Raw genomic sequence first — 12342 nt, forward strand, 5'->3', positions numbered from 1 at the left:
CATACTATGCGACTTAGTACAACATAAATTTTATTTCTGAGATGTCAGAAATCAATTCCTAGTGTCTCAGAGAAAGTGAAAGCTTTAGACTTTGCCATTTTCCCAACACAGTGGAATGGAAGAGCTGACCTGTGCCATGAGCCGCTGGTTGTTTGGGTGGCAGGAGATACACTGAAGAAAGAAGGCCACAGTGGCGTTTTCCAGAGCTGTCCTCTGCTGGGTGGTCAGTCCTCCTGCCTGCCCAGGAGATGCCAGGGAGAAGCGTGACCCAGGAGCCTGAGGCTGGGATGGAGTGGGACCTGCTGTAGATCTAGAGCCCAGAGGCTGACAGCCTGCGCTGGCACTGGAACTTGAATGGCACAACAGGAAGAGCAGTGCTGTCCACAGCGGATTGACCTCTGGTCCTCCTAACCAGTCTTTCATGGCATGACTGTTGCCTACTTCAGTCAGGAAGCGCAGCACCGGAGCAGCCAACTCTGCAGCCAGAGGCGGCCGACTATGCAAGAATGACGAGGATGAGTGGTAGTGGTGATGGTGATGACGTCTCTCAGCTTGAGCGGCAGGCAGAGGCAGGTCGGCACTGGCCAAGAGACCAACACAGAACTGGGCAAGGCTGCGAACCAACAGCGAGGGTAAGCCTGAGTCCAGCAGTTGCTCTATGGCTCCTGGAGACTGGGAAGCAGTTGCCAGTGTGGTTAACTGGGACTCTGACAGATTGATGGGGGGTCTGGCATGCTTGGAATCGTCAGTAAGTCCTGCTGCATTGGAGTTGGCGTCGTGCTGTTTTTTGCCATCGTCAGTCATGGCGAGGTGGTGGTGCTGGGCTTCAGAATGACTGGTACTGGGCACTGGGATGATCCCCATCCAGGACATGAGCAGGGAGAAGTAGCTGGGGTGGATGTGACACATGGAGCACAGCAGACTGTCCACAGCTTTCTTCAGCACAATGTTGCATGGCAACGACATAGACCAGTTGTACAGCAGCCTAGCAGGAAAAATCAATGAAAATGAATTAAATCAATTATCCATCATAAATCTATGTTGTTCATCCTCAAAGGGTTGCAAAATCAAAATATTTGCATTCACAATTCAACAAGTAGTTCTTAATTTAAAACAACTATGTGTAATAAGTATGGCAGAATATGGGAAATGTATCCCACTACATGTACTCCCTTTTTCCTTAAAAAAGAACTTGTGGAAATACAGATTGGTTTTGCTTGTGTGTGCCTCTGTGTTCATATATTACACCATTATATATACCAGGAAAAAAACTTCTAGCATTATTAATGTTACCACAGTCTTGAAGTACCTTGAAAAAGGCTTCATATTAAAGGCTATTCTTACTACCAGTCTGTAAGCAGGCAGGGAATGATATTGGTCATCCAAGCAAAAGCTGGGCTAATTGACATGCATGCTTGTAAGTATGTATTTGTTGTCTTAACAATCTAGGAAAAGATTTTGACTGACTCAAAGAGCTCTCTGTTGAGCAGTGCAGGCAGGTCGTAGTCAACAGGCAGCTCGTAGCTGTGCCATAGGATGGCTGCCACACAGTGGAGGTGGGATGGGGAAGGCATGAGGAGGCCATACTCCCTGGATGAAGCAGAGGAAGAGCCAGCACTGGAGCCAGCATATCCCCCAGGGCCGCTCATCTTGTGGGCCGCCACACGTGAAGAGTCATGGACCCACTGAAGTAGAGCCTGGATCCTGGAGGGTTAAATTTGATAACAAGCTTTGATTAGAATAAAAAAAAAACAATCATATGATTTATGCAGCAAACACAACCATATGTCAGCAAAAAATGACAAGGAGAGTATAAGAACACTTTTTATTCTCAGTTTGTCAGTCTGTCTAAATTACCTTGACAGACTGTTTCTCATTGGTTTAATTCATATTGAGGGGAGTGGAACTTGGAACCCGTGTGAGTGGCGTTTTATGTCCCACTGCAAATGTAATCATATATCATCATAAACTCACTTATCAACTTTTCCGCTTTTACTTCAGTTCTGTATGTGGTTCGTCCAAGCCGTATTCCCATAACTAGCTGTCCAACATAGCAGATGTACTTGCAGATGCACCACTCACATTGTGTAGCCTCGGGTAGTGACAAGGAGCTTAATGACAGTTTGAGTCAAGATAATCATGGGATGTTCATGTACCTATCTTTGGTTCCAGAGTCCTGTGTGGTGCCCAGCTGGTACAGAATGTCAATGGTGGAGTCTGAGGAGAGGCCGTTAAGTCGTCCAAACAGCAGAGGACTGTTCAAATCTACAAAGATAGATGCATAGACTGAAATAAGGATATCATGCTATATCATCAATAGTTCACAAGTTTTCTCAAATTGTTTTTGATACCCTGTCGACTACTTTAGGAAACAAAGCGGAAACAAACCTACAAGCAGAAACTTAAAATTTTGTTGAGACCCGGGTTAAGGTTTGGTCAGAGGTGTGACTACTGAATGTAATTTATTAAGAAATTTAGAAAGAACTGGGGAAATAATCATAGTTATATTTTCCTTGAAAGAAAGGCTTGATTCAAACCCATGTTAATATTCATCCTGTAGTCATCTCTTCTTTTTTTAAAAGTTCTATTCTCACTTCTGCACGTTCAGCTGACCTGATGGGCACTGGGTACTTCAAGTACATCTTGTTTACAGTGTCAACTAGAATGGCACTCAGTAGAGTGCAATTCCTCCACCAAGGCCCAACAGTCCACTTTTTTATCACACTTTACCAGCCACCTTTTTTTTGTCTTCTTTTTTCCCCCAAGATCCATGCCTATTTTCCAGATCAAATTAATGAAAATATAAGCAAGAAAAAATTCCTGGATCTGTCCCCTTATTCGGATCTGCACCAAAAGTTATATTTTCTATTCTGGGTCGAGACCCATCCTCCAATCAAGTGTCATGGAAACCTGTTCTGTAGTTTTTGTGTAATCCCCCTGCAAAACCAACTAACAATGTGCTTACCGAATGTAATTAAATAGATTAATCAAACTGTGTCCCTATTTACTATATATCTATTACCAAATGACATCAGTCAAACGACATCTGTAAAAAGTATTTCAGAGTTTAACAATCTTATTTAGTCTGAGTGTTTTAAGACTGTTTTAAGCTTTTAAGGGTCCTGTAGATCTGCTGCCTCTGATTAACACTCTGCAGCACTACAGCTGTGTATGACTCACTGGCAGGGTCGGTGCCAGAGGCAGCACAGTTCCTCAGCAGAATGTCAATGAGTTTGAGTCCTATGCGAGTGGACTGCAAGCCGATCTTGACCAACACAGCTTCAATGTTTGGCGAGTGCATGCCACAGTAAGGTGACATTAGCAGTGCTGCGCAGGTCTGCAGCAGATTAGCGGTGGGTGCAGCAGCACTGGCCATCATGGCCTCCAGATCACTGACATGGGTCAGGCAATGGTGGAGAAGACGCAGCCAACCGATGCTGTAGGGGAACAAGGAAAAGGGTAAACACCACCGACATCTAATATAAATGGACATACTCTCAATCTAGGATCAATTAGTAGTACCTGGTTTTAGAGACCTGGTCCTCAGAAGGCAGGAAGGGGTTATTGACGGTTGCAGAGGAGGTGTTACCAAATGCCGTCAGCCCCAAGAGTTTGATCTGAGACAGACCCAGGGTGCTGGCATCACGAGGCCGGTGCAGCCTCAGGCAAACAGCAGATGCAACCTCTGCCTTCACCAACTGGATCCTAATGTACGTCAGGCCGCTTGTGATGACTGGTGTGGAGAGCGGCAACATGTTGACCCCGTCAGCGCTGATCTCCACCGAGATCGAGGATGGGCAGGCTGGTTTGTAGGAGCAAGGGGACACAGCAAAACATACATGCCAGCTGAATTTTCATCCAAGTGAGATGATAAAGATTTTGTTGCCAGCAAAAAAATGTGATGGAGATACACTTTCCCAAACATTTATAGAAAAATTATAGTATTTTTATTTTACTTTCATCATTAAATTGGGTGCTACTCACTGGCTAAAGAGGCGAGGTGGGGCTGGATGTGGAGCTCTTTTAACAGCACAGCAGCAGGGAGGTGGATAGTGAGATCACACCAGGCCTCCTCTGGCAGGAAGATGTAGGACCAGGCTGCTGAGCGAGCCCGGCGGTGGGGCGGTGTGGCTTGAAGAAGAACCTCTGCTGGCTGCGCTGTGGGGCTGCTGGATGTGATGGTGCCTGTGATGGGAAAAAATTTATCATTTAGAATATAAAAGGAGTTGATATAAGGATGAACATTTCATCACTTAGAAAATATTGTCCCGCAGGACGTAACAGAGTCCAAAGTAAATGACTGCACCTAAAGGAGCAAAGTTGTGGAGTCCTTCAGCGTTGTCTGGCTCTGAGGTCATCACTCTGGCTTTCAGGTTGCCATCTGCTGCCTTTCCAGGGCCTGAATCTAAGAACTTCATGATAGTGGACACCATGCTGCGGGCTGTGTTCACAATGGCCCGGGTGCTGGTCACCATGTTGTTGCAGATCAATTGCACACCACCTGGTAAAAAACAACAAGTCATGGTTACCGGTTGTATCAAATTTTCCAAAAACTGCTAGAATCCATGCGTACCTAAGTAAGTGTCTAAATTTCTATAAAACTATTTAAAAACTTGAACTTGAATAAAAAACTTTGTGCAATGCCTTATTTGCAAATGGGGTCTTGACTTGACTTGAGTAAGGAACAGTCCCAAGATTAATCCAAAGCAAAATATTCCAAGAGTAAAACTTAAGACCTCAACACATTGCAATTCTGTGCTGTCAGACATGAAAGTTGACAACTATGTGAGATATGTGGTGAAATCTTTGGTTGTTGATCCAAGAGTGACAACTGTGCCCATCTAGAAAGAAGAAAAAACATTGATTCTGGAATAGTTTTAATTATAATAGCTCCAAGAGAGCAAACAATGTATAAGGAAAAGTATGCCAGCCTCCCTGCTCTCTTTTGTCCTTTTTGTAATTATGTGCCGTACTGTCATCAGCAAAAGCTGCTGCCCATAGGCCGCGATTGTGAACATTATCCAGATAAGATGGTTGATGATTATCCCATGAGGTATGGCGCAATGTTGTATCTAGTGTTTTACATCTATGCCTCTGCACTAATATATCATTTTCTGTTTTCGATTGTAATGCTATGATGGACCATCATTTATGGCACAATCTGGAGTGCCTAAAATTGATATCCTACAATCTGACAGATTGAGAACAAGCTGTTATTAGAACCATCTTGTACAGCATCACATGGAATAAACAAAACACTATTATTGTTTTTGCACACTCTGAAGGCACTTTTAGTCTGAAGGTTGGGGTAGGTAAAGTTGGGCAAAGAGCATAAATTCAGTGCTGGATATATACCCACCCATGTCATGGAAGGCCTTGAGAGCCTCGCTGGTGTCCAACACACGCAGGATAAACCACAGAAGAGGCTCAGAAAGCTGACAGGTGGACAGAGACCCCTACAAAATGCAAAAATAAAATACACATATGTGAAAGTTTTGGCATGTGCTATATTTGTTCAAGACATATTTTAATATCAATGCCAGGACACCACAGTCTGATGCTCACCTGTCTGCCCATGTAGCCACAGGCCATATATGTGAGGATGGGCTGCAGCATGACCTGGACTGAGGTGGCCCTCTTGCTGAGAGTGGTGAGGATGGTAAAGAGGCCGTCTCCCACTGAGATGGCGTCCAGACCGCCATGAAAGTTCTCATGTTTGGTCAGGTGGAGACCACTGGCTCCTGAGGAACAGAGAGAAGTGTCAGCTGGCAGCAGTAGAACAATGAGCTGAAAGACGCTGCACTCTTTTCATCTATTATCTGCTTACTCATAATCAAGGAACCCATTGACTGAAAAACTTGTTTGTTTTCCTGCAGTTAAAATCACTGCATCATTAAAATTATGCAACACAAGATTGTATAACAAATCTTAGTTTCAGTCCCCCTGCTAACCACACACTACCACTACCAATCACTTGGCCCTTATTCCCCGTCATCAAGCTGGCCTTACGACACTTAATGACATCTCAATGACAAGTCCAAACTGCACCACTCTAGTTGAGGTCGAGAACAATATTCAATGGTGTCATGACAACCGATGTGAGAAACAACGCATGACATTTTAATGTAATGGTAACACAATATGCTCAATTGTTTCTTTAAGTCTGATCATAAAAAAACAAACAACAAAAAAAAATCTTGGAATCTTACCTATGATCATGGCCATGGCACTGCTGTTGCACTGGCCAAGTGCTGATAAGATCTGGCTCATAATTTGCTGATTGGCTAGCACCAGGTCTGCCACACCTGCAGGGGGACCCTGACTGGACACATATCCACCAGCCACACTTTCTTTGCTGCCACAGACCTTCTCCTCGTCTGACACACTGCTATCAGCTGCTCCGCTGCCGGCCGGCTGCAGTCGTCCACTGAACTCTCTGTCCCCAGACAGAGGCAGCTGCACCAGCACGTTGACTAGCTTGAGGAGATCAAACATCAGCTGGTCGCGTGTTGTCTCTCCACAGACAGCCTTTGCATCCCCTGGCCGGATAATGTTGGCAAACAGGCCACCAAAACAGGCCCGAGCTCCAACAGAGCTGTCCGAGCCACTGCGGGAAACCAGTTTGTCGGAGCAGGTGATGTAGTGGTGAACCAAGAACGTGATAGACTCGATGACAGAGGAGATGGTGGCCACAGACACCACCTCAAAGTTTTGCTCTAGAGTAAACTCTAGAAGCTTCACCTGGGCATCCAGGGGACCTTGGCCTGACTGGAATGGACCCCTAAAGGGTTAGAACAAACCATTAGGTCCCAAAGACCACAAATTCTCATTTTATGACTAAATTCATGATTTCTGATTATGGTGTAACATGCATGCATTATTGATTGAAAACACATTTCCTGACATACCTCTCAGTAGACAGAATGTGCATGAGTTTGAGCAGGAACTCGCTGAACATCTGAGGACAGCTGGATGAAAGGTGGACCTGCAGGCGACTCAAAAACTCATGCATTGCCTGGGTGGCAGTGGGTCCCACCTGAGAGCTGTGCTGGCTTGTTGCATTGGTGCTGGTGCCAGACAGGAAACGCACCAGAACATGAACCAGGGTAGGATCAGATACCATCTGCTGTGCTGTGCTTTCCTGAGAGCTGATTCCATTGCTGGAGGCTGGAAGTTCAAGGACCGGTTTCATATAAATCATTGAACACCAGGCAATTGATAACTGTTAATTACAATATTATTAGGGAAAAACATATAATATAAAAATGTAAGTCAATAACTGACTATAATGGTATAATCTTGTACAGAGACTTTGTACAGTAATCAGATCCTTTGACTTTCTCCTTACACATTTGGTTGTGTTGTATACTGCTGACTATTTTCAAGTTGTAGGTTTGTAGATAGACGTCCAAACGTTGATTTCCAACTATTTCAGTACATGAATTGAAAATCACTTTGCAGAGATTCAAAATGTGTCCAAAATATCAATTTAAGTTGTCCTTTATTGGAAAAAGTTACTACTATACTATGATTTTGACCCATGGTATTTCATTTTTGAGAAAGGGGCATTTGTTCATCAATTCAACCTGATGTTTCAATCAAGGATGCTTTACATACAAAATTCAATTAAATCCTAAATTTCAAACAACCAATAAGTAAATCTACATTCAGAAAAGTGTGAATCTGGTAAATCTGGGGTAATATCAGTGACATTTCATAAATTTCATAAATACATTAAATGCATTTCTATTTCTTTGCATTACATACATTTTTTCTTTGCTCTATACCTTTTGTTCCTGTAGATCTATGTTAACTTTTTCTGGGGATACACCTTTTAAAAATGACAAACCATCGCGACCCATTTTCCACTTGACCTAATAATCTTCAGAAGAGCAAACTTATGCCTAAATGAACGTTCCTGATTTCACATCACGTTATATTGTCTTGAACAGATAAACCAGCCATTTCAAAGAGATAGTTTAATAAATCACAACCTTGCTTCATGTGAGACGTGGTACTGAAAACATATATAATTATAAATATAAATATATTACTTAAATGGATGCATTTAGTTGGAGTTAACAGTAAAACACTACACATTTTAAATACTTTGTCTACTTCCTTCTTTAATTTCCCATTGAAGTTACTCGTGAATACTCGTTACTCGCTTGTTTGCCTATTTTGGTTGCATTTTAAACGATTCAAAAAAGAGAGTGAGAGAGAGAGAGAGAGAGAGAGAGAGAGAGAGAAAGCGGTCAGACATGCAGTGACACCTGAAGCAGTACGTTTTGAAGGTCAAATGATCTATGGTGGCATGTGGTTTAATGCTATTTGGTGACTAAATATTTTGGCATATTTGATTAGGCTGTGTGTGTGTGTGTGTGTGTGTGTGTGTGTGTGTGTGTGTGTGTGTGTGTGTGTGTGTGTGTGTGCATGTGTGTGTGTGTGTGCGTGTGTGTGTGCCGCTGTCCAAAGCACTGAAATGGAGCTGACAGAACATGTCACGGTTTTGAGAGAGACAGAGACAGATAGACACTATTTTGTGTATTCTACTAATATGTGTACGTATATTTGTATCTAATTGCTTTAGAGAGTGTAAACAGCTGGTTTCCACACACTTCTCCCTGCTGATTTTAAGTGATTAGTGTCAATGATTTTAATAAATGTAAAATCAATATTTCTTTGTTTCTATGACAGTTTTGTTTAGGTAAGAGTGGAGTGGACTGACCGCAGGCTGGCATGTTCGTCATCAGGGTGAGAGAGTGTAGCACCAGGCACCATGTTCTCAGGGAGGTGCTGGGGTACCACGCCAGCACTGTAAGAAAACTGCTGATGGATGCTAGACACACACAAACAAACACAAAACATGTGTGTGAAGATATATAATTTAATCAAATTCATCAAATAAAAAAAAAAAAAGCCAGTGTATATCTGCATGAAACAGACTCAGCTTCTACAACTCTCAGAGGAGTTGAGAAGGAGAGACAGTATAGTGGAGTCCTTACCTTGGTTGAGTGGGATGGTGGGCACTCGACTGGCGTTAAACATGAAGATGTCTGATCCGCTCTCTTCGCTGCCTCCAGAACATATGTTGAGACTGAGTGTTAACCACAGCTGCAGCAGGGACTCCAGCTGAGACAAAAGAAACATTTTTTTAATTCACTTTGTTCTCTGTTACAAATGCCACAGAGTTGAGTTTACAAGGTAATAAATGTGGAAGGTATTTAGTCTTAAGAATCTCCAATGAAATTTGTTATTATGATGAAGGCTGTGGACGCACATAACATTAATGTACTGTGTTTCTGTGACCTCAATGGGTCTTTTTTGTGGCATGATGAAATTAATTAATCACCAATTCCAGTTATTAATTGATTAAATAATCATAATACCGCCTTGCACCAGTCAAGTTGCCTTTCCTGAGCTTTCCTGGCATTGAATAATGGCCAGAACATTTCTTGCAGCATACTGATGTCACAGTGAAGTTGACCTTTGACCTTTTGGATTTAAGATGTCATCACTTCATTTTTTTATCCTAGAAGACATTTATCTAAAATTTTGTCGTAATTATCATATGAAGTGTTGAGTAGGGAGCTTGAAATTCCCTCAAGTTTTTCATGGGGTATTGCCTTCATAAGAAAGGGATGGATAAAGGGACGGCCATGGCTATCACTGAGGATGATTGCTGAAGCAGTTAATGACAACACAGACTGATGTGGTTATGTTGATTTGCAGGTGAAAATTCTTTTTTGACATTATACTTTTTATTTCAGTGTCATTTATTTTTCACTTATAGGAGGTTATAAGGGGTCTCATAGACACACAGTAAGGCCCAAAAGTTCACTAGTCAAAAAACTTTGATTTTGCATTTGTTTCAAATGAAATATAATGGGGTTGTTTTTTTTTTCATTACAAATGATAATATCAACAGTTTGAGTGAAAAGTTGAATCTTTGAAAAATGTCCAGCAAGTTCAGAATATCTATCTATCTCTATTTCATGTCGCCATCGCCTGTTAATCTCAGATTATATATGGGCTACCAGCTGTGAGCTGTCAAGACAAAAGTGCACTTTTACTTTTTAAATTGTTTTTCTTTTTATTATATTAGAAGTCAAGGCCAAGAGGCACTTTTCACGTTTGAGTGTTTTTATTTTTATAGAAGTTTATTTATTTGACGTAATACAATACACCAGAAATGTAAAACGCTTTTTGTTGATGCTAATAACCATATAAAGACAATTTTGGATAGTAATATTGTAGCTTTTTTTGCAACTCACGCACGTACGAGTTACGTATCAAACTGTATCGTTGCACCACTACTGGTATCAGACTTTTTGAACTTACTGTCTTTTACTACAAAGGCTTTACGAAAGAAGTTAATTACTAATGTCCTTTACATGAAGCTTAGTGTTATGCACAGGTTTACACATTAGAAGCCAATGCAGCACTGTGCTAACCTGTACGTGATGGACCTGCAGCATAGAGAAGAGCTTGTTGAAGCAAGCACTCAGCATGGGGATGGATGAGGGCTGGACCATCAGGCCACTGCCTGGAGGAGAGCCCCCTCCATGGAGAGCCCTCAGCAGAGAGTCATCAGTCCCATTGGAGGCCTGGCTCACTGAAAGCCAGACAAAAAGCAAGTCTTACCTGCATGATAGACATAATCTGCCCATTCAAACAATAACAGGCACAAATACATTGAAAGGAATATTCTTTCTGGTGGTTGTTGAGCACTCAACATCAATTATTGACAAGCAGCTGGTATTTAAATCTCCATGTCTTGCTTTCTTTGGTGTTGTGTGGTTACCTGTGGATGAGCTTGAAGTGAGGGCTTGTAGAATGGAGTCAGCCTGTAAAGTTGCCATCATTTTGAGCATCAGTTCAGCCTGCTGCTCAAGGCCAACTTCCAGCCGTGCATCCAGTGCTGCAAAACAAAGAGGCAAAAGATCAAGTTAGATGGAGAGACATCAAAAAGTGTATTTAGAGACCTTAAGACCAGCCCCAAAATACAGCTTCTACTCACCCTGTGACACAGAGACCGACAGACCCTGTGACCCAGGCTTCTCAGCAGCAACTGGAGGTTTAGCCACTGGAATACCAACCCCTCCAATGTATGGGTTGTACCCATACGTGCCATAGTCAGCACCCCAGTAGTCATACCAAGTGCTGCTTATAGGCTGAGAACAGATATGAGAAGGACAGATTGAGAAACATGACAGCTTAAAGTATTACATTCATTCTACTGTTAACAGATCAATATCTACATTCGCTTTCAAATACCAAAGTGCCAAGGAAAAAGTTTTAAACTACACTTGTTGACTAAATCAGATTCAAAATAATTTATAACAAGCTTATTGTTCTGCAATCCTTCAGTTTAATTACCTCACAAATTAGTCAGCTTGCAAGTAGTTCAACTTTGCAGATTAACATAATGGTAAAGCTCCTTGTTCATATATAACAATCATTCACAACCAACCATTGAGTTAAAACAAGAGAAAAAAAATGTTCATCCACTAATTGTGACCAATTAATACATTTGAGATAATGATATTAAACAGATAAAACTAATTAACCGTATTTATTTATTGTTTGAGTCCTTTTAGTTACATTAACAAAACAATTCAGGCATATACAACAGTGTGCTAGTTCAGGTGGATGCTGCACAACACATTATTAGAGTTGTTGTTAGGGAGAAAAAAGTCATTTGACTACATAGTCATTGCATCAATAAACAAGCCAGTATGAAGTAATGAATGAGTAAAGGGACATAATAAAAGGTCATAATAGGTTGTCATAATCAACATACCTTAAACACTTTGGCAGCGAGTGGATCTTTTTCCAAATCAATATCTAAAGGATCAATATCAACATCCATCAGGTCTTGTAGCAAGTCAAAGTCTATGTCTTTATCTTTTTCCAAGGATGACAGAGGTGGAGCACCTTTGGATAAATAAAACAGCTTTAATATGCCAAGCAAGCACACTAAGAAAACACATAAGCAAGAGAAACTATTTCTTAAGCAAGTTACTGGCAATTTTAACACCAATTTTATAGCTATTAGCTCCTGTACTCCTATACTGGAGACAGAGTCAAGAACAAAGACACAGTAATGATCAAAACCAGTAATAACCAAACATATTTCTTGGATGTAACTTAATAATAATTAATGATAATTATTAATCCCAAAGGAAATTCTTGAATAAATCTAAAGCCATAATGATACTACTATTTCATACTATTTCAAAGACCAATTACCCAAAATGAAGCTAAATCTACATGTTGAAAGTCCCATTCCAGAAGGTAGTACTGATTCAATGTAACAAATTTAACCATAGTGTGGAGCAT

The 12342-nt window shown here is 41.5% G+C and overlaps 1 protein-coding gene across 5 annotated transcripts in view; it reads right to left on the minus strand.

The window, feature by feature from the left end:
- Positions 1-12342, minus strand: part of birc6 (baculoviral IAP repeat containing 6) — a 116813-nt gene that overhangs the window by 40381 nt on the left and 64090 nt on the right. For all 5 annotated transcript variants that reach the window (XM_084376538.1, XM_084376541.1, XM_084376540.1 and 2 more), the window contains exons 38-54: positions 11804-11937; positions 11021-11174; positions 10805-10921; positions 10455-10615; positions 9006-9132; positions 8729-8839; positions 6909-7167; positions 6210-6781; positions 5566-5741; positions 5360-5456; positions 4307-4501; positions 3985-4185; positions 3523-3802; positions 3181-3437; positions 2157-2265; positions 1468-1704; positions 130-985 (exon numbers count right to left, since the gene is read on the minus strand). In XM_084376538.1, coding sequence (XP_084232664.1) covers positions 130-985; positions 1468-1704; positions 2157-2265; positions 3181-3437; positions 3523-3802; positions 3985-4185; positions 4307-4501; positions 5360-5456; positions 5566-5741; positions 6210-6781; positions 6909-7167; positions 8729-8839; positions 9006-9132; positions 10455-10615; positions 10805-10921; positions 11021-11174; positions 11804-11937 — 4043 coding nt within the window. The remainder of the gene's footprint in view (positions 1-129; positions 986-1467; positions 1705-2156; positions 2266-3180; positions 3438-3522; positions 3803-3984; positions 4186-4306; positions 4502-5359; positions 5457-5565; positions 5742-6209; positions 6782-6908; positions 7168-8728; positions 8840-9005; positions 9133-10454; positions 10616-10804; positions 10922-11020; positions 11175-11803; positions 11938-12342) is intronic.

The sequence above is a fragment of the Pagrus pagrus genome (assembly GCF_965226575.1).
Source record: "Pagrus pagrus genome assembly, chromosome: 15".
Classification (NCBI taxonomy): Eukaryota; Metazoa; Chordata; class Actinopteri; order Spariformes; family Sparidae; genus Pagrus; species Pagrus pagrus.